This window comes from Quercus lobata, chromosome 9 (assembly GCF_001633185.2).
Source record: "Quercus lobata isolate SW786 chromosome 9, ValleyOak3.0 Primary Assembly, whole genome shotgun sequence".
Taxonomy (NCBI): Eukaryota; Viridiplantae; Streptophyta; class Magnoliopsida; order Fagales; family Fagaceae; genus Quercus; species Quercus lobata.
Window position 1 is genome coordinate 35,094,839 of NC_044912.1, and position 21,518 is coordinate 35,116,356.

General features: G+C 35.3%; 1 protein-coding gene across 1 annotated transcript; it reads left to right on the forward strand.

Annotated features, from left to right (window-relative positions):
- The first annotated feature begins 8,477 nt into the window (after positions 1 to 8,477).
- LOC115961648 lies at positions 8,478 to 12,716 on the forward strand. Its single transcript, XM_031080589.1, has 2 exons — positions 8,478 to 9,606; positions 9,694 to 12,716. The coding sequence occupies exons 1-2, from the start codon at positions 8,478 to 8,480 to the stop codon at positions 12,714 to 12,716; spliced, it is 4,152 nt and encodes a 1,383-aa protein (XP_030936449.1).
- Positions 12,717 to 21,518: the final 8,802 nt, after the last annotated feature.

A 21,518-nucleotide genomic window follows, 5' to 3' on the forward strand; every position in this document is an offset into this window, starting at 1 on the left:
ATGGGATCTTTGCAGACGTCATCTTACACTTAGGGGCTTGGTCTCTCACTATCTATTTGAGGAGACTACACATAGATCTACATGAAGACCAGTCACTCTACCAATTAAATCAAAGCTACTACTCTAGCTATGGAACTTTCTGCTGCAATGAATCTTCACATGCCCAGCAGTACCTATTTTGTTACCACAACAGTACTATCAGATTCAGCAATATGATCATCACTTACGACTCTATCAATACAATCATAATCATGCAGCCAGTCCTACAAGTGGCCATGCAATCTCTATGCCTCCTAAACCAACTCTTCCAACAAAGACAGAATCTTAATGGAAAGCTCATATTACCTTAGCCATCTCTATCAAATTTATTCAAGAATCGGCTACAATCAGCAATATTGGAAAAATATTCATCTACTATGATATCAAACTACATTCTAGACTACTACAGCAGTAAATTCAATATCCAGACTTTCAGCAGCAACAACTTCAATGCTTTAGTTCTACTGGATCAAGAGCAGTATCCTCCCCAGCTGTAGCATCAAAAGTTCTGCTCAAAATATTTCTAAATGGACCAACCACGGTCACATCTACAAGAATGAAGTTAGCTCTAAATGCATCGACTTCAACAAACTCAATCAAAATCAAAGCAGCACAAAGCCCAGTTGCAATCCTGACCAGCTGCAACATTATGTCGCTGCCTTCAATCCAGCAGCACCAAGCCCAACTGTAATCCTGACCAGCTGCAACATTATGTTGCTGCCTTCAATCCAGCAGCACCAAGCCCAGCAGCAATCCTGACCAGCTGCAAAATTGTCTTGCTACCCTCAACCTAGCAACACCAAATCTAGCTGCAACATTACCTTGCTGCCTTCAATCCAGCAGTATCATCTCCAGCAGTCAACAATCTCATGCTGCCTTATCTACAAAGGTCTTCAAGCAAACCCATTATTCGTGCATGCCCTTGTAGTACAAGCCCATGCACTCGAAGGGCTAAATGTTGAGGACTGTTTTTCGACCCACGTGGCATTACTTCATTGGCACCCCATGCCACATCAACATATTATTTGTTTTTTTTTGGTAAATCAATTTAAAGCTCAAAATAAGCTCATATCTCATTCAACTACATAAATTGGGCTCACATGGCCCGTAAGATCCTTACTTCAAGAGGTGGATTTATGGTCCACATTTCCTCTTCATCAATTGGGATCATAACCCCACGACATTATCAACATCAACATATGGATCGGGTTTAAGCAATGAATCAAAGCTCACGGCCCATATTACCTCTCTTACACTCATGGCAAGCGGCTTCTTCAACAAGAGCCCATATTTACACAAAATAACAACAAAACCCGAGGTACACCATTCATCTTTGGCTTATGACCCAAGCTCATAAGTCTTTTTGAGGAAACTTTGGGAGTCGTGGTTTGGAGGGCCAAGAGGTATGTTCAGTAAAACTCCAGCGGTTTAAAGTTGATAAAAGAAACATGTTGTTTGGCGTGTCTTCTCCAACTCCCTAAACTCTGACGAGTCCGTGTGTAGTGGGTAACATATGGTAAGCATCTCTTATCACGTAGCACTTAAAATGATAGAATTCCCCATTAATCTTTTCCTAAAGCTTAATATTCATCATGTGACAAATACTCAATATCTCCAGCCATCGAACTGCTGGGTAACTGTTCATTCAATCCCCAATTGTTACTATACAAATTTAGAAAATTCATTATATTATTCTACATAAATCTCATTACTACTTTTAGATAAATCCAACTTAAACACATGGCCTAATCTGATTGGCTATCTTTTATCTTCAACTACATACAAAATATTCATGATATCTTTTATACCCAGCTGCTGTCTGCCACAATCAGATCATATATGTCTCTGCCAGTTGCTAGAGCAGAGCATTAAATACTCTTCTTCCTCACCAAGATTCTATTACAACCCAATGAGACCTTGACCAAATCTCTAAAGCTTCCTTAGCCTTTAACCAATCCTTCTATTACTTGCTGGAAATGTGTTGTAATGGAACCTTGGACCAAAAACACAAACACCCAAAAAGGAAACATTTCCAGCTGAACCCTAGCAGTGCATTCAGCACTTGACACCTAGCTGGAAGTGATATCATCAGTCATTTAATGCTGAAATCCCAGCAACCAGTTGTTATACCCAAAATAGCAAGATACCCTTCAAAAAGATCTTACCATTTTTAAGCCAAATCCATCCAATAAATGCTGAATGTCCTCTCCAGCAGTCTGAAAGCACCCATCTGACCTCATTGGCTTCTCTGCCCAAAGCAAACAGTTTTTCTTGACAGCTGGGATAGCATTTTCATGATAGCTATCACAGCTTTTCTTGATAGCTGGGACAGCTTTTTCATGATAGCTGTCATAGCTTTTCATGACAGCTGGAACAACCTTTTCAGAATAGCTGTGACAGCTGACCCCGCAGCCTGAACATCACTGATTTTTCCACATTTGGCTAAAACCAAAACCAACTATTGTAACTACCTTTCTTTTACTAAAATACTTTCCTTTTCTGCTACTCTTTCCCCAACAGCTCTTACCCGAAATAGCAAGAATACCTTAAAGCTAAACATACCATTTTTTGGCCAAATCTTAAGATGGATTCTTTGATGATTCATTGCTGTTTGGGACAGATTTTGGCTGATATTTTTTGTTAAAATACCCCTTTAGACTCAGCTAAATGGGACCCTTCATCAACACCTAAAGGGGCACACCAATGGAGGAGAACTCTCCCATACACTTCCCTGTTCTTTCTCCCTCTAATAATTTTCTGAAGCTCCTAATGAAGTTCTAAACTTTTGAGTTTTTTGGTTTCCAGATTAGGGACTAAACTCTTCAGCCCTTAGCTCCTAAATGCCTTCATAAGCTCTCATACATCCTCTAGCAGAAAATCCCAGCAACTTTGCTAAACACACTTCAACACTATTACTCTCTTATACTCATTATCTCACTCTCCATATTTTGAAAATACATACATCTTACTGCCCATATCTCTAAACATCTTCACTTCTCTTACACAATCTCATACACACTTACTACACCATTACATATAACACACCACAACTCTTCTAAGCTCCTCTCTCATACTCTCTCACTCTAAACTTTTACTGTTTTGTTGCCTATAAACACATCTCAATACTCTTCTACACTTATTTTACTGCTCCTATCTCCAAATGCGTAAACTCATTTTCATACTCTTCTCTTACAAAATCTTTCCTCTTGGAAAGCAATCTCTACAACATCTCTAGCAGTTATTATCTCACATTTTACTATCTTTAACCTCCATATTTCTCATACTTCATATATCATACATATTACAAATACTACATCCCACAAAACATCTATGTTTTTACCATCTCTACACTTCTCAAGAGATGCCAAACACTCATACTAAAAGCCCTTCTCATGGAAGGCATGAACTTCTATTACTAAAACCCTTCTCCTAGAAGGTACCAAGATCTTATATCAAAGTCCTTCTCTTAGAAAGCACAACTACTTCTTACAAAAGCCCTTCTCTTAGAAGGCACAACTACTTCTTACATAAAGCCTTTCTCTTAGAAGGCACATATACTCCATACAAAAGCTCTTCTCATGGAAGGCAACTCTATTCATAACTTCACAACAATTAAAAGAGCATTGTCAAATGGGAAACTCATTTAAGTGCATGATAAGAGGAACAAGCTTAACCAGCCCCTACACACAGCTGAACATACTCTCTCTCCCTCCAGTTGCACCTATTTTCCCCCCTCAATCTTGAAGTTATCATGGCAAACTACCTCTTTACCGCTGGGGCCATTCTGTTGGAATCCTATCAGCTCACAGAAGCTGTACAGCTGGGCTGCAAACCATCAGAGATAAGTGACCTTGCTTTTTTATCTTTAAATTTACATTATTGAGTATATGATTACTTCACATTTAAATACATATTACTTTATTCCAACTGCTATTACAACTATTAACCAATACTTAAATTCATTTGAATGCATGATAAACTAGCCTTTACCGCTGGCATTCTGCTGGAATCCTATAAGCTCACTAATGCTACACAGCTGGGCTATAAACTATACAAAGATAAGTGACTTTGCTTCCATATCTTTAAATTTATATCACTGAGTACATGATTACTTTACCTATAAATAAATACTACTTTATTTCAACTGTTATTCCAACTACTAATCAAAGCTATCATATCAAACACATATTACATATATACTCAACCATTATCGCGATTCTTAGACTTTGGCTTTAATGATTTTATAGGCTTAAAATATACGCAGGTAGCCATTGGACCACATGGCCCAATGTTGAGTTCTAGATGCAACTCCCCGAAAAGAACCCAGGCCTAGTAAGATTATCCCTCCAACGGACCACACGTGGTTGGGCATTCAAGAAAGGCCCCCGAACAAAAGTTAAGTGGAATTTCGCATCGTAAAAGCAAAAAGATGAGGCAGATGATATTATTCGGAAATTATAAGGAAAATCTTTGAAAGAACTGTTTGCAATACTAGATAACATAAGTGAACAAATGAAATAAGCTTTGTGCATGGGTACGATCTTTAGATATATATTTATTAAAATCATGTTATAAGAAAAAGTGTTATTAGGGTTACTAAATATTTTATTGCATAAACCTTACAAATAAATGTGTCACCAATTCAAAATAGTAATTAAAATATCTAATCTAATCTAATCTAATCTAATACTATATATAATAGCAGAAGCCTTTAACCACATGCTGACACGTTAGCAAAAATGCTTATCTAAAAAACTGACACTTATAGAGTTTAAACTTAAAAAAAACTGGACGGTGCGTTTGGAGTGGCTCATCTTTAGACAGTAACCCGCTTATTAAAAAAAAAAAAAAAAAGAAACACACGTATAGAGTTTAAACTTAAAAAACCCGGACGGTGCGTTTGGAGTGGTTCATCTTCAAACAGTAACCCGCTTATCAAAAAAAAAAAAAAAAAAAAAAAAAAACGCAAGCTCTTTGAAAACACCAGTCGCTTTTCCACAGAAAAAAAGGAAAGAAAAAAAAAAAAACCCTAAAATCCAATCCGTATTTCCCCGATCAAAATTCAGACTCACTCAGACTAGCGATACTTCATTGCACCTTTAAACACACAAATCAGACTTGCGTGTTTCAACCTATCAAACAGACAAAAAAGAAAACTTCTGCAACATTGAAAACCTCTGCGACGGTGGAAATTTCTGTTCGTACTCTACAACAGACGATTTAGAAACTAACCCTTCTCTGCTCTTCAACAACAAATGATTCAGAAGGTAGACATTTCCCCCTTTTTTGTTTTTTCTATTCAATTGCCGGTTATAAGGTTTCCAGGAAAAAAAAAAGGGGTGTAGTCGAAGGTAGGCAATTTTTCCCCATTTTCCCCTAATTTCTCATTTATTTTTGCAAGTTCTTGAATCCTGTTTTGTTCGATTGTAGTATAAATAGACGAAAAGTAAAACCTCTGCAACGGTGGCAACCTCTGTTCGTTCTCTGCAACAGACGACTTAGAAACTATCCCGTCTCTGCTCTTCAACAACAAACAATTCAGAAGGTAGACATTTTTCCCTCTTTTTTTGTTTTCTATTCATTTGTCGTTTCTAGGGTTTCCAAGGAAAAATGGGTATAGTCGAAGGTATGCATTTTTTCCTCCTTTTTCCCTAATTTCTCGTTTATTTTTGCAATTTCTTGAATCCTGTTTTGTTCGATTGTAGTATTTTTTAAAAAAACTGAATGCTTGGAATATACAATCGTCTTTGTTGTTTTCCTTTTTTGATATTTAATTTTCTTTTATTTCTCTACTGAAATATACCTTTATTGATATTTATTTTCATGTTTTGATTTATTAGAAAGTAGGAACTGCTTTTATGTTTTGTTTACTTATTTATGTCTTTGTTGTTTTATTTTTGAGATATTTTACTTTGTAATCTTGAGGGTTGTATAACTTATAATTACAATTTCAAGCCAGTTTTGAATATTTAGTTTGTGGTCCTTAGCATAAAGTGTTTCATGTACAGTAGCTGTTGATTTTTATAATTCGCAAAATTAATCATATGTGAATGCACCCATCATTCGGTGTTAGTTTTCGTGTTTTTATTGAAAATTTAGCTATGCAACTCAATGAACTGCTCAAATGTATTTTTAAATTGACATCCATGGAGGAGTGTACCAACTGTAGGTTTCACAATGGTAACTTTTTGTAATACAGTTTCTAAAATTTTGAAACCCCCCTAACTTTTAATGGTTGGTTATCTTTTAAAGTTAATAATTAAATTATAATTTTTGGGTTTTTTGGTTTTCTCTGTTACTTGTTCTGTTATTTGTAAGGGGGGTGAAGAGTGGGATTTTGAATATTTGGTCAATGTTATTTTTTGTTTACTTTGAAGAGTTTGTTAATGACCATATTTATGAGACTGATTCTTTAAGTAACATGCATGGTTTATGTGAAGGTACAATTTACCTGCAGTTACATTCTTCATATCTATTTGGTTCTTTAATCTGTTTCTTCAACTGTTTTTTTAAATATATTATTATATTTAGGGATTCTAATCGTAGTATACTTTTGAAAAAAAAAAATTGTTATAAATTTTATTTTTTAAAACCATTTTGTATAATTGATACCTGCATTTGTAATTAGTGTTTTGCAGAAAACAGTCTTACACTTCTTTTGTTATAAAGACATTTTCTTTGTTGGTGTAAAAGCAAAGCTTTTTTGGTTGATGTGCTCATCCAAAAGTATGCATTTATAGACTTTCAATTACTATTATAAGTGTGACGAAAAATATTAAAATATAGCAAGATGCTAACTTCAGTTTTTGGCTTGACTTTTGTAATTCATTAGATTGATTAGAAAAGCTTTGAGGAATTAAAAAGCTTTTTTCGATTTTTGAAGTGGGGTTTCAGTTTTATTTGTATCTACATAATTTCAAAATCATATAATTATGATACAATTTTGTTTCAATTTTGATAAAGTAATTTAAATTGAAGTATTTCATTGAAGTTGGTATTGTCATTGTAATTCTATCATGTTCTATCACGACTGATAGTTTGTACCTGTTGGATGAACATTTTGCGGGTTTGGATGGTTGTTTATGACGTAATCCATAAGAATTACCCCATACTAGCTTCTTATCTTAGCATTAAAATTTGATTTTCGAATTTTAATTCAGATTTCAAGTTTCAAAGAATACATCTGAATTTATTCTATCTTTACACCAAATTTCATGATTTTAAACATATTTAGCACACTCACTTCTATTCTTGCCTTTGTATTTTTCTTCTTAGTATTTTATTTTACTATTGTTTCTCTTCTGATTTATTGTTTTGATTTACTAGAATGCTTACTATTATTTTTTTAAATTTTCCTTCCTGATGTTTATTTCAAAATTGTTGTATTAGACTTGGTATCTTTTATTTTTTGTACTGCTCAGGCTATTAGGTTCAGTTTTTAAATTTGTAATTGTTGTTGTTGTTAGCTTTACTTATTTTGTATAGTCATTTGTTTTAATTGTGTATGTATCATTCTTAGTATTAATTACTTTATTTTTAATTATTTCAGTAAACTGATAGTTTTTGCTGTTTAAATACAAATAACCTGCCATGTTTTGTGTTTTCAATAGCATTTACATTCTCACGTGCTATTGTAGGTTTATCATCTTTGTTTTGGATTTTAAGACGTTTTTTTTACTATTCAAGAAGAACTGCTGAATTAAATAAAGAGGTTAGTATTGCCAAATTTCCCCATTGTTGCTTTTATTTAGATTAGTATCTTTTTATAATTTGACTCTTAAAACAAATGCTTAGCCCAAATTCCCCTTTGTTGGTTTTATTTAGATTTGTATCTCTTTATAATTTGTTGATGCTTGATTAAAAAAAAAAATTGAACAAAAGTAGCTTTGAGAAGATTATTAAATATGTACTCTTTCACTTTTAAAATAAATGCTAATTTTACTTTTGTTTTTCCATCTTATAATAGTAAAAGAGAAAATGGAAAATGCAAGTTTAGAACGACAGAAAAGACGGACGATGATGTTTGAAAAGTGATCCAAAAGAAAACAGTATGAAATACAAAATTCTTTACAAAATGAAGTTGCTGAAGCTAGAAAATACAGGAAAATAGTCATTGCTGAAAAAAAAAAAAAAGGAGAAACAAAATGGTAGTCAATCATAAAAATTGTTCATTACATTCACCCGGTAATGCTATTGAACCTTGGAATTTTGGCCCACCTTCTTATGTATTTAAGCATTGTGGTGCTGTGTTGTGGTATGAAGAAAGGAGTGTAAAATCTAAAAGGCCTAGAATTCCAACGTTTTCTTTGTGCTGTATGGAGGGTAAGGTGAAGTTGCCTTTGCTTAGAAAAACACCTCCTCTTCTTAATGAGTTATTAGATCCTCTTGGTGGACAACGATCTAAAACATTTAGAACTCAAATAAGGAGTTATAACGCAATGTTTGCAATGACATCTATGGGTGGCAAGGTGGATAATAGAGTTAATGATGGTAGAGGCCCATACATTTTCAGACTTAATGGTCAAACCCATCATAGGATTGGAACACTTCTTCCTAATAATGGTGAGGACCCACAATTTGCACAGTTATATTTCTATGATACTGAAAATGAAGTCCAACATAGAATGAATGCCTTTAGTAGCAGTACAGTTAATAAAGACCTTGATCCATCTATTGTTGATGCATTGGTCAAAATGTTTGACGAGTCAAACAATTTGGTGAAGATATTTCGTATGTCTAGAGATCGTTTCATAGAACGTGATATTCATCATTTAAGATTACGTCTTATTGGCTCACGAACTACAAATGGAAGAGAGTACAATCTTCCTACATGTTCTGAAATTGCTACAATTATTGTTGGCGATATTGGTGTTGATAATGCATTTTGTGATATTATTGTGGAATTAAAAGAAGGAGGGTTACATAGGATCAATGAGTCGCATCCATCGTACATGGCATTGCAATATCCTCTTTTATTTCCATATGGTGAGGATGGTTTCAGGCTTGGCATATTGTACAGAAATATAGATGAGACCAGATCTGACACAAATGACTTCGTTACTATGAGAGAGTATTATGCATTTAGATTGCAAGAGCGGGATGGTGAGGGACATACATTAATATCTGGTGGCCGATTATTTCAGCAATTTGATGTAGATGCCTATACATGTATTGAGGCAATAAGACTTATGTGGGTGAAAAATAATCAAGAAAAGTTAAGGATTGAACTGTATAATGGATTGAAGGATGCGGTTATGAGAGGTGATACCACCCCTGCATCCGCTGGAAAAAGATTTGTTTTACCTTCAAGTTTCACAGGAGGTCCAAGGTATATGATCGAAAATTACCAAGATGCAATGGCGATTTGTATGTGGGCTGGCTACCCAGATTTGTTCATTACCTTCACATGCAATGCAAAATGGCCGGAAATTGAGCTTTTCCTATCTAGGAAACTTGGGCAGAAAATTGAAGACCGACTTGATGTGGTTGCAAGAGTACTTAAGATAAAGCTTGATCAACTTTTAAACGATTTAAAGCATGGTCAACACTTTGGAAGAGTAATTGCAGGTACACTTTGGAAGAGTGATTTCTTATTCCTTTTGGTGTTTATAATTACTCTATATTAATATATTTAACTTGTTGTTTTGGTACTAGTTGTCTATACCATTGAATATCAAAAGAGAGGCCTACCTCATGCACACATATTGCTTTTTCTGCATAATGATGACAAACATCCTACAGCAGCAGAAATTGACAAGATAATCTCAGCAGAAATTCCAGATTTGAAAAAGGAACCACTGGCTTATGATGCTGTCAAACAATACATGGTCCATGGTCCTTGCGGATCTGTAAATTCAAGGGCAAGTTGTATGATTGAGAACAAATGTGTGAAACACTTTCCTAAAAAATTTTGTTCTCAAACAACAGTTGATAATGATGGTTTCCCAATATATAAAAGAAGGAATAATGGAATATATATTGAAAGAAATGGAGTCAAACTCGATAATCGATATATAGTTCCTCACAATATTGATTTATTGGTGAAATTTCAAGCTCACATAAATGTCGAGTGGTGTAATCGTTCAAGGTCTATCAAATACTTATTCAAGTATATTACGAAGGGACCTGATCATGCAACTTTGATTCTTGAAGAAAATTTACATGTTGATGCTTCTACTGGAATGCAAAATATGACAGACATAGATGAAGTTAAAGCATACTTAAATTGTAGATATGTGTCTGCCATAGAGGCATGCTGGAGGATATTTGAGTTTGAAATCCACTATCGACAACTTGCTGTTCAAAGACTTAGTTTCCATATCGAAAATCAACAGCCAGTTGTTTTTAAAGATACTGAGTATTTAGATAATGTTATTAATAGACCAGACATCAGAAAAACTAAATTTACAGAGTGGATGAAAGCAAATGAGTTGTATGAAGAAGCAAGAGAATTAACTTATTCTGAGTTTCCAACAAAATGGGTTTGGCATAAAAGAGACAAGGAATGGAGATTGAGGAAGTCTGGAAGATGTATAGGGCGTATATACTATGCTCATCCTGCAAGTGGAGAGCGTTTTTATTTACGGATGTTATTAAATGTTGTTAAAGGAGCTCGATCGTTTAAAGAAATAAGAACTATAAATAATGTAGTATATTCAGATTTCAGATCAGCATGTTATGCGCTTGGTTTGCTTGATGATGATAAAGAGTGGCATGAAGCTTTAAATCATGCGTCACATTGGGCTTCAGGAAAACAACTTCATGAGCTTTTTGTCACAATGCTGATTTTTTGTGAAGTTTCTGACCCTTATAAATTATGGATTTCGAATTGGCGGTTATTATCCGAGGACATTCTTCATCGTCAGAGAGTAGTTTTACGCTATGACAATTTACATCTTGATGACTTCCAATTGCAGAATTACGCACTTAGTGATATAGAACAAATTCTGATAAGAAGTGGAAGATCTTTGCAAGAATTTGAAACAATACCATATCCAAACACATTGCTTCTGAGACAATGTAATAATAGAATATTACAAGAAGAATTGGATTATGATAGAGATTCTTTGGCAGTGGAACATATTGAACTTTTTAATGGTCTTAATTCTAATCAAAGGAATATATATGATGTAGTAATTGATTTTGTTTTGAGAAATAAAGGTGACTTCTTATTTGTAAATGGACATGGAGGTACTGGGAAGACTTATCTTTGGAAAACCATTATATGCCGGCTGCGTTCAGAAGGAAAGATTGTCATTGCAGTTGCATCATCTGGAATTGCTGCATTATTATTGCTAGGAGGGAGAACAGCTCATTCGAGATTTCAAATACCAATAATTGTAACAGACAGTTCAACTTGCGGAATTAAACAAGGTTCACAAATTGCAGAACTTATGACAAAAGCAAGTCTTATAATTTGGGATGAAGCTCCTATGACACACCGAAACTGTTTTGAAGCTATTGATCGTTCACTAAGAGATATTTTACATTTTACTGCCAGCAATAGTACAGACAAACCTTTTGGAGGAAAAACAGTTGTTCTTGGTGGTGATTTTAGACAAATTTTACCGGTTATACCAAAAGGACGAAGAGAACAAATAGTTGAAGCATCAATTACCAAGTCTTCATTATGGAACAATTGTAGAGTTTTCATTTTGTCCAAAAATATGAGGCTGACACAAGATCCAGGTGATATTGGTGCAAGAGAATTTGCTGAATGGATATTAAAAATTGGTGATGGTGGACTTAATGATAGTGAAAGTGAATCATTGATTGAAATACCACATGACTTACTAATTCAACCTGGTAGTCATCCTTTCAACGATATCGTGAATGCTACTTATCCTGACTTCCAAGCTAAATTCAACGATTCAAAGTACTTAGAAGAAAGGGCAATTTTAGCTCCAACAAATGAAGTAGTTGAAGACATAAATGATTACATGATTGACCTTGTTAATGTTGATGAAAAGACATATCTCAGTGCAAATTCAATATGTAAAGCTTCAACCAACATTCTAGATCAAGATATGATGTATCCAACAGAGCTTCTCAATTCATTGAAGTATCCCGGTATTCCAAACCATAAACTTAGGTTGAAAGTGGGATTGCCAATAATGCTACTTCGAAATTTAAACCAAAGTGCTGGACTTTGTAATGGTACCAGGCTTTTAGTCACTCAGTTATCAAAATGGGTTTTGGAAGCTCAAATAATATCAGGATCTTATGTTGGAGATAAAGTATTTATTCCAAGAATAGTTCTTTCCCCTTCTGAATCTAAATGTCCTTTCGTACTAAAAAGAAGACAGTTTCCAGTATCTGTTTGCTTTGCTATGACAATTAATAAGAGCCAGGGACAATCTTTGAAATCTGTTGGACTTTATTTAGAGAGATCAGTTTTCAGTCATGGACAGTTATATGTTGCCGTCTCTAGAGTTACAAGCAGAAATGGTCTTAGAATACTTATTGTAGAAAATGATAATGGCGATCACTTTCATACAAAAAATATTGTATACTTATTGATAATGACTTCGTGTTCTCAAATTTCTCAACCATGCCCAAGCTTCATGTTTGAGTTGTGTATCCAGTTCTCCGTAAAAACTTGTGAATCTCCACTCCTCTTCCTTATTTTTGCAAATTGTGGCATCAATATGGTTCTTCGAAAAAGTCTCTATTGTTAAATCAAACTCCTCTTTCCAGTACATCACCAAACCCCCTGATATGTTTCTCCTAGGTGCAATAAATCTATGCTTAAACTTCAAACAATCTTGAATTAAAATTAGCCTAGCTTCATCCGTCCATGTCTCGGCTTAAAACACAACGGAGAGATCTTTTGCCCACACTAATTTTGCAAGCTGATTTTCTGTATGTTTGCCAACCTGAGAAACAGTCTTCTTCTTTTTCTGTAACTTTGGCTGACCCCTAGTAGGATGAGCACACCTTTTTGAACCCATTGCATCTGCCATAATGACATCCGTGCCTGTGATGGACCTAGCTTGACGTTTCCAAGTAGCTTGAATCCCTATGTTAATGTTTGAAGTATCGGGTAGAACAGATAGTGGTACATGGGGATAGCCATGTGATGTTGCATGTGATTGAGTGAACTTCAGAAAAATCTCATTAATTGTCATTGATTCCAAATTATTTTCCTTACTCGTGGGAGAGTTTGATTCTGAATGAAATTCTATTACCGCATCAAATCTCCTCAAATCCTGATTTATTTCCTCTAATTTCTCTTCAAACAACTCAGCAGATAAACTTCCCTTGTTTTGATCCATATTAATAGCATTGACTTCACCCAAAACGTTTTGATCCGTATGGAAAGGACTTGATTCCATCAGATTTGCCTCCTAGAAATCAGGGAATTTATTTCCTTCCTGATTTGGTGTCTCACTACCCTGACCTGATCTGATAATCTTCGGCGCCGGACCTCTTCTTCGAATCACCACCTGTGGTTTTGCAGGCGGCTTTGGGTTGGACGTTGTAGTTGGACTAGTGGATTTAGTTCTATAAAAACCAGGAACAAAAATTGAGTTTCTTTTTGATCACACGAAAGGTGCTGCTCTGATCCATGCATCCTATTGTTGAGCCTCAGATGGTAGTGTGCCACCACTCTCAATGTACAACTCGCAGTCTCAGTCGTCATGTATGAGGTTGCCACACTAATAACACAAGTTTGGTAGCCGCTCATATTTGAAAAAGACCCAAAGTTCCTTACCGTTCTCCAAAGAAAGCACTCGGCCTCTGCACAAAGGTTTAGAAATGTCCACCTTAACCCGTACACGAATAAAACCATCGCCCATAATTTCCCCCTCCTCCGTGTTCTTGTCCACCAAACCAGTAGCACCACAAATTTTTTCAGCTACAGCCCTTGTTTGAAAGCGGACTGGTAAATCATGTACCTAAATCCAAAAAGTAGCCATATTAAAATCAATATCCAAAACGTTAACCTCTTTATCATATCGATGTAAAACCATAAGGTGCTTATCAAAGCTCCATGGTTCTGCATTTAGGACTCACTCCATGTCATTTTGGTTATCAAAAGTAAAAAGCACCATATGATCACTCTCTTTAGTCACCCTAAATCCGTTTTTCATTCTCCATATGGGTGTGAAATTTTTGGCAATAGCCTCCACGTTCAAGGCCCTCTCAGTAAGAAACTTTGCAGCAAGGACAAAATCTGAAACTGCTTCTTCCTCTGTAATGCTAACATGAAAACCTTCCATGTTCGAGAGGGTAAGACAACTCCAAGATTTTGCTAACTCCTCCATTAATCTGAAACTAGAAAAAACTGAAAGAAAAACTAAAGAACAAAAAATGTGTTTCCCCACCCCCGAAAGAAAGGAAAAAACCACAAAACCTTGAAGGTAAACTTGTTACCTCAAGGTACAAACACACCTTCGCGAGAAGGGACGGCTATTCTACAACCTAGGAGAAGATGGAGAGGAGCCACCTTTCGCTAGCGAAGAGAAACTTAATATATTTATATAACTTGAATAAAAAGTAATTTCCAAGCATAGTGCAATAGAACCTGATATATAAAGTACTATTGCAGCTTCACCAATAATAAGTATCTAGCAATTATGACCTACCTAAATAAAGACATTCATTATATTATCCAATGAATTAACACTAATAAAAATAATATATATTTAATCTAAATATCCATTTTGGAAATATTGATTGAGTAACATGTTTAGTAGAAAGATCAAGTATAGCAAGAGATTTAGAAAAATTGCTATGGGGGAAAGATGAGAGATCAGTAACGAGAGGAAGATCACACCTTGCCAGTCTCAACCCTAATAGTTTAGGGAGACGACTCACAACTTCTAGCCAATCATTGGCTACACTGAGATTTGTGGAACTTAGGTCAAACTCTTCCACTGAAGACTGACAAGAGAGCCATTCGAGATTTTCATTGGTTTTCAAATCATTATTATCCAAATAGAGATATTGGAAGAGTGAAATGTTTCCAAGTTGTTGTGAAATTGGTCCATTGAGATTGGTCCAAGAGAGATCAAGGTATTTTAAATTACTGAGAGAACCGATATAAAGTGGGGGATATGGCTTTGATTAAAATCACTATGACTAAGATCCAAAAAAGTCAAATAAGGCAACTGAAATAATGAAGAACTAATCATACCTCACAAACCATGATAATCGAGCTTTAGCTATGATGATGCCGAAATCGTCAGTTAGTTACACGATCCTCACATGCTCTAGACAATGCCTGCACAACACAAAGCAAAAAGACCTTAGGAGAGTACCTATGTGGTACTGGCCAAAGACCCTTCGAAGGTTAAGTTAAAAATCTTTTCGCAACTCTAGAATGCCAGAGCTGGGGTGAATTATGCGTAGCTTGTTTTCTGAGGGCCTTGGGTTTTTATAGTAGTGTAGAACCGACCTCCGTTTCTTGCATAGGAAGTTGTTTCTTTACGGAGAAGATCATCATAAATGCGCGTATATTACGGGATCTTTTTCCTGTTGGGATTCTACTGTTTAGGGTTAACCGTGGGACGCAAGTTATTTCCATTTAGGATTCCTTGGAGCCCATTCAAAATCATGTTGGTATCATGTGGCTTTGGCATCTGTCCACCTTGTATTTATGTGACTTGAATCCGTCCATATTGGGGGACTATCTGTCTATTATGGGGAGGAGTCCATCTGTCATGTGTCCCCTCCATCCGATCCCCCTCCGTTGCCTTATCCCCGCCAGCCCACTAGTCTAGTACCGTCGAGTCTACTTGAACGGATCCGTCATGCCAAATTTTGTACTCTTCTAGCTCAATTACATGGCCTGTTTGGTTGTTGCAGGAAACTCCCTTCCAATGGCAGCAATTCTTTTCATCTTCACTCCCCCCACCAATAGAGCGAGCCCTGGTAGTCTTCAACAATGCCTTTTTTGAAATCAAGGAGGGCTTGTCTCTCCTTCTCTATGCACTTAAAGCTTTCATCTCCAACACTTGGATTGAATCCAAAGGCAAGTTTCAAATGCAGTAAAAACGTTAATAACACATAGAGAAGTTGTAGGGACCTTCCACCCATGACCTTTATCGTCGCCTATGAAAAGCAATTAAAATTAGGATCAAGAAACGAGGAAGCACAATTAAAAACATTCAGTGCAACAAGTCAGATTTTTTTTTTTTCTTTTCAAATTACTTAAAAAGCTTTTAGAATCCCCATCATAATAAACTATTTATAGCAATAACTGCATGCAAAAAAAGAAGAAGATTAAACAGGGGCCAAAGTCAAGTTGACTCTTTAAAGTCTTTTATTTGAATTTAAAATGACTGGATATTTAAAATATGATCTCGTTCTTTTATTGAGTAGACGCAAAATACATGTTCTTCTTGCGAGCTCTTAAGGCCAACTAGACTTTCATATTTTTGGGTGAGACTCATCGTGGCAAACCACTCAATTTTGGGTATTTCTTTTTTTGAAAAATGCTAGAGTTACAAATTTTTTTACAAATTTTATTTCAAATTGTTAATGTAGTGAATGAAATTTAGAAAATAAAAAAAGTGATGTGAGTAATGAGCCAAATTATAAAAATGTTTTGTGTATAGTATTATTCTTTTTGTCCCCCAAAAGAGTACATTTTGGTCCCAACTCTGTATGTTTCACTTTTGCCATTAAAGAACTCCTAGTCCCCGATCTCAGGTGAATAGTTCTATTTATTAAAATAAATAATAAAAAAACCCAGCGATATCATTTGGACAATTTGGGCGGAGATTCTAGCCTTTTGCCCTTAATTTCTAAAAAATTTAGCAATATGCCCCTATTTCAAAACTATATAGGGATATGACCCTGTTTCGATACTCGATTACCTTAAAATCGAGTTTCAATGAAATACTCGATTCGTAGAAAATCGAGTTATGCCGAATAAAACTAAAAAAAAAAAAAAAAAAAAAAAAGCATAGAACTCGATTTTAGGGAAGTCGAGTTCCAAAACGCCGCTATAGGGCTTTAAAACATCATTATAGGGCTTGAAAACGCCACTATAGGGCCCCTTGAACTTGGTATGGGGACTCATAAAAATTTTTTGCAGGAAAACGCCGCTATAGAGCTCTAAAACGTCACTATAGGGCTTAAAAACATCACTATAGGACCTAAAAAGGCCACTATAGGGCACCCAGAACAGGGCGATTACACTTACAAAAAAATTTTGCAGGAAAACGCCGCTATAGGGCCTTAAAACGTCACTATGGGGATTAAAAACGCCACTATAGGTCTCCCTAAATATAGGGCAATCACACTTATAAAAAATTTTTTTGCATGGAACTCGATTTCCTGAAACTCGAGTTCCATGGAAATTTTTTTTTATATTTTTTTTTAAGTTTGATCGGGCATAACTCGATTTTCTACAAATCGAGTATTTAATTGAACTCGATTTTAGGATAATCGAGTATCGAAACATGGGCACGCTCCTATATAGTTTGCAAATAGGGGCATATTGCTAATTTTTTTAAAAAATTAGGGGTAAAATGCCAGAATCCTCCAATTTGGGCATGAGAGATGAAAGCAGCCTATATAAAAGGAAAAAGAGGAATAAGTTCAGCCGAAAGTTGAAAGTAGTGTTTTCATAGCAAGTTTAGCGAAGTTTTTCTTGACTTGTTATACACTTTTACTGTTAAAACAACTCCCCACCGGAGCGACATCACTTGGACAATTTAATTTGGACTAGTGTTATTAAACCCGGTCCGACGACCCAGTGACCCAGCACATAGATTGGGTTGGGTGATCAATTGGATCGAAACAATACATGACTCGGTCAAAACCGGTGTAATCCAGTGGTTTTAAGCAACCCGTGTGACGTAGTTGACTTTTATTAACCCGGTTGGGTTTGTGAATTATGTAAAATTATATTAATAGGTCCATTTTATTGACTCTTTTGTTATATAAATGTGTGATAATATAGTAATTTAATCAAGAGTCTGAGATTTTTCATTTTATTTATTTAATATACATAATTTTAAGACATGTAACAATATTTTATTTAGCAAAAACTTTGTTGCAATCTTACGACATTCATTTATTTTCCTTGTGAATTTTATAGAATTTCTAATACTATTACTTATAAAACATTGATTTTGAATTATAATAGCGAGTTCAATTTAGGCATATGCCTCTCTTTTTTTTCTTTTTAAATTTACATATTCAGGTTATGATTTCTTAAATCTAATTATATATATATAGGGAGGGCTAGGTCCAGTCCATGTGTTAGAGTTTTTAGCTATCTCATCAAGATAATCCATTGCATCTTCGGGTTCTTTTTGTAAAAAGTCCCCTCCGCATGAGAGTTAAACAAATTGTCAGTCCCTAGGTGTAAGTCCTTCATAAAAATAGCTAACCAACCTTCAATCTTTATACCCATGAGTTGGACAGAAATTGAAAAGATCTTTGTACCATTCTCAAGCTTGGTATAAGATCTCATTTTATCCTTAAACAAAACTAGCTATCCTTCTTTTTACTTGTTGGAATTTGTGGGTGTGGACGCAAGGGGGAGTCATTTAAAAAGGAGTTGCCACCTAGTTTTTGCAATGGTCTAGGAACCATATATGTAGCGTCCTTTCGAGGAATGACCTTTTAATCTTACTACTAGAGATATGGGTTCGGAGTTAAGGTACGGTCTTGAGAAGGTGTTAGGCACCCAAAGCTACCAAACCATAAAGTTGGCTTCCCATCATTGTGACTTGTGTCTTAATTCTATTAAAGGCATACTCAACATTGTCATCTAACTCACACACACACTAATCATGCATCTAACAACCAACATGGCATCAAACATCCCTAATCATACATCTATCATGCTCACAAACAAAGGCCACCATACATCTAATCATGCATATCACTTCATCAAAGACCCTAACATTCATCTAGCGTGGCATCTCAACCAACCTAGCATTCATCTAATCATGACATCAAAGCATATCAAACATGGCAACAACATATGAATCATTAAAAGTAATGCATGTACACTTTGGAAATACTCAACCAAACAAGCATACTCATCTCTATTACCAAGATAAGATCATATCACAAATGCATGAACAATTCCAATGCATGACTTACCTTTTACTTACCTTGCAACAACTCAACACCTATGGAATCATGCATTAGCATGTGAATGCATGTACATGGCATTGAAACAAGGACAACATTAAATAAACCCTAATCCCAACATTTGATAGCAAACCAAGCAATTAAACATGTAAAACATAGGCATTGAAAGCATAAAAGCTTGGAAAAAGAGGCTAAACAAACAAACATGTGAAAGCATAAGCAAAACAAAAGAAATAAAAAATTTTAGGTTTTCTGGGCAGCGGCTTACGCATGCAGGAACAAGCCTGCGCGTGCATAATCAAGCCTGAGTACGCAGGCAAGATTACGCGTACATAGGTTCTTGCCTAGAAACCCTAAGAACACAAAAACAGGGCAAAACCTCAAAACGAGAATTCTAACAACCTAACATGCATTTAAAACACACGGACTTATAAACCTAAGCTAGATAAACATGTTAAAGCATATTATAACAAGAAAATAAAACAACAGAAGAATTAAAAGGCAGAAAAGAAAAGAAAAGGAAAAAAGAAAAGTTTAGACTAATACCTCAAGTAAAAAGCTCTTCAAGCTTGATTTTTGACCATTCCCCTTAGTCAAATCTATTCACAAACCAATAAGAAAGTGATTAGTAATATTAGACTCAAAGATCAAGACCAGAAAATGCCTTCATAAAAAAAAAAAAAATCAACTTGAGGGTATTTTGTGAAAAACTCTTTTTTGATTCACTATTTCTAGTGAATTTTAGTGTTTTCCCAATGGGATTTTTGTGTTTTTGAAAATATACCATGTAAGGCTTTTTATCGTATGAAAAATGGGGTTTGAAGCGATCCTCAAACAATGTGGGATTCGTTCCAAACCTCAACATAAATGTAGAAACTTGCTATGTATAACTTTCTGGAAGTTGCTATGCGTGCACAAGATCAAGCCTGTGTGCACATGTAGAAAGCTATGTACGCAAGCTGATTCATGCATATGCATAGCGAGGGTTTCCTTTGGCTTTATTTTTCAAAAATTGATTTATTTGCTCATTAAAAGTTATATTTCATTTTAACACTTCTCAAGTCAATTTAACTTCTGATTGGGCTCTAAACCAACCATGGGTCTTAAAATTCAGCATTATTGGAGAACAGGGATCCGAGTCGTAAGGGGTACAAAATGCAGTGTCTACAATAGGGAGGAAAATGTTTCTTAAAAAACTCTTGGGTCATCTCCCCGCAATTACCTATAGACCTAGGTTTCAAGGTGTAAAGCCATCTTCTTGCCTTATCCTTAAGAGAACAAGGAAAGAAACGTAACTTAGCAGTCTCAATAACATTTGTGCATAGAGACTACTTATTACCTCTTCAAAAGCTCTAACATGGATATAAGGATTTTCATTTTCTTGTCCCCTAAAGTTAGGAAGTATTGCTAATAAACCTTGTTTCAGTTCTAATTGTGGTGCATTAGGTGGAAACATGATGCATGAAGGAACATAATTTTGTGTGGGATGCAACAATTTATACATAGTTCTTTTGTTCTCATCCTTATTATTATGTGTTTTGTCAGCCATGATTGATGAAGAAGGTGAAGGCAAAGGTGTGTCAAAAAGATTACCAAAGTAAGTTTCAAAATTTTCTAATCTACCTCTCTTGTTTCTAACCTTAATGCTCATGCAACAATGAATGCACAAGAATATAAAATAAAATAAAAACAAATAGAAAAAAAAAATAAATAAATAAGGGAAAAAAATGGAATGAATTTACCAATAGAAGAATTTCCACCGGTTGTGCTTTGCTCCCAAAAATTGCCTCTAAACACACAGTAGCTCCTCGGCAATGACGCCAAAATTGCTTGCTCACTCCCAAGTGTAATAGATCATAGCAATATAATTCTCGGAGTATCGAGGTCGAACCACAAGGATTGGAATAAGACAATGTAATTAAAAAAAAAAAAAAAAACTTTTGGTGAAAGACGAAGAATAATTTTTGCCTGGTAGTTATAAACAAGAATAACAATGATAACTGATTTAAGTCAATAATGTAAATACTAGGTGTAGGGTTGCAATTTGGGGCCCAAGCCCAAATTGTATGGAGTCTTGGTCCAATGAGCCCAATATAATGAATTTGTAGAGAATGGGTCAAAGAACTAGGTCATAGTGAGTTGGACAACGGCCAGTATTGGACTAAATGACAATCAAGCACAAGTAAGAGATGTTGATGTCAGTGGACTTTCAGTTCGAGGAGGCTACAATTATTGTATATTGATCATAGTTGGATACTAAGACAGTTTAGATTGCTATAGTGTTCTCTCTCTATTTTTCCGATCCCATTTTCATGAAGAGTCTTCCACTTTATATATCTTCTTTTGAGTCATCTTCACCCTCCACTTGTTGATTATTCGAACCCCTACTTGAGTACTTGTCCCATCAGCCACCTTTCCTA

Excerpts from the sequence above, each read along its gene's own strand:
- LOC115961648 (XM_031080589.1), top strand. The coding sequence starts at position 8,478 with ATGTTTGCAATGACATCTATGGGTGGCAAGGTGGATAATAGAGTTAAT. Across the intron at positions 9,607-9,693 it reads CTTTGGAAGAGTAATTGCAG|TTGTCTATACCATTGAATAT; the intron begins GTACACTTTGGA and ends TTTTGGTACTAG.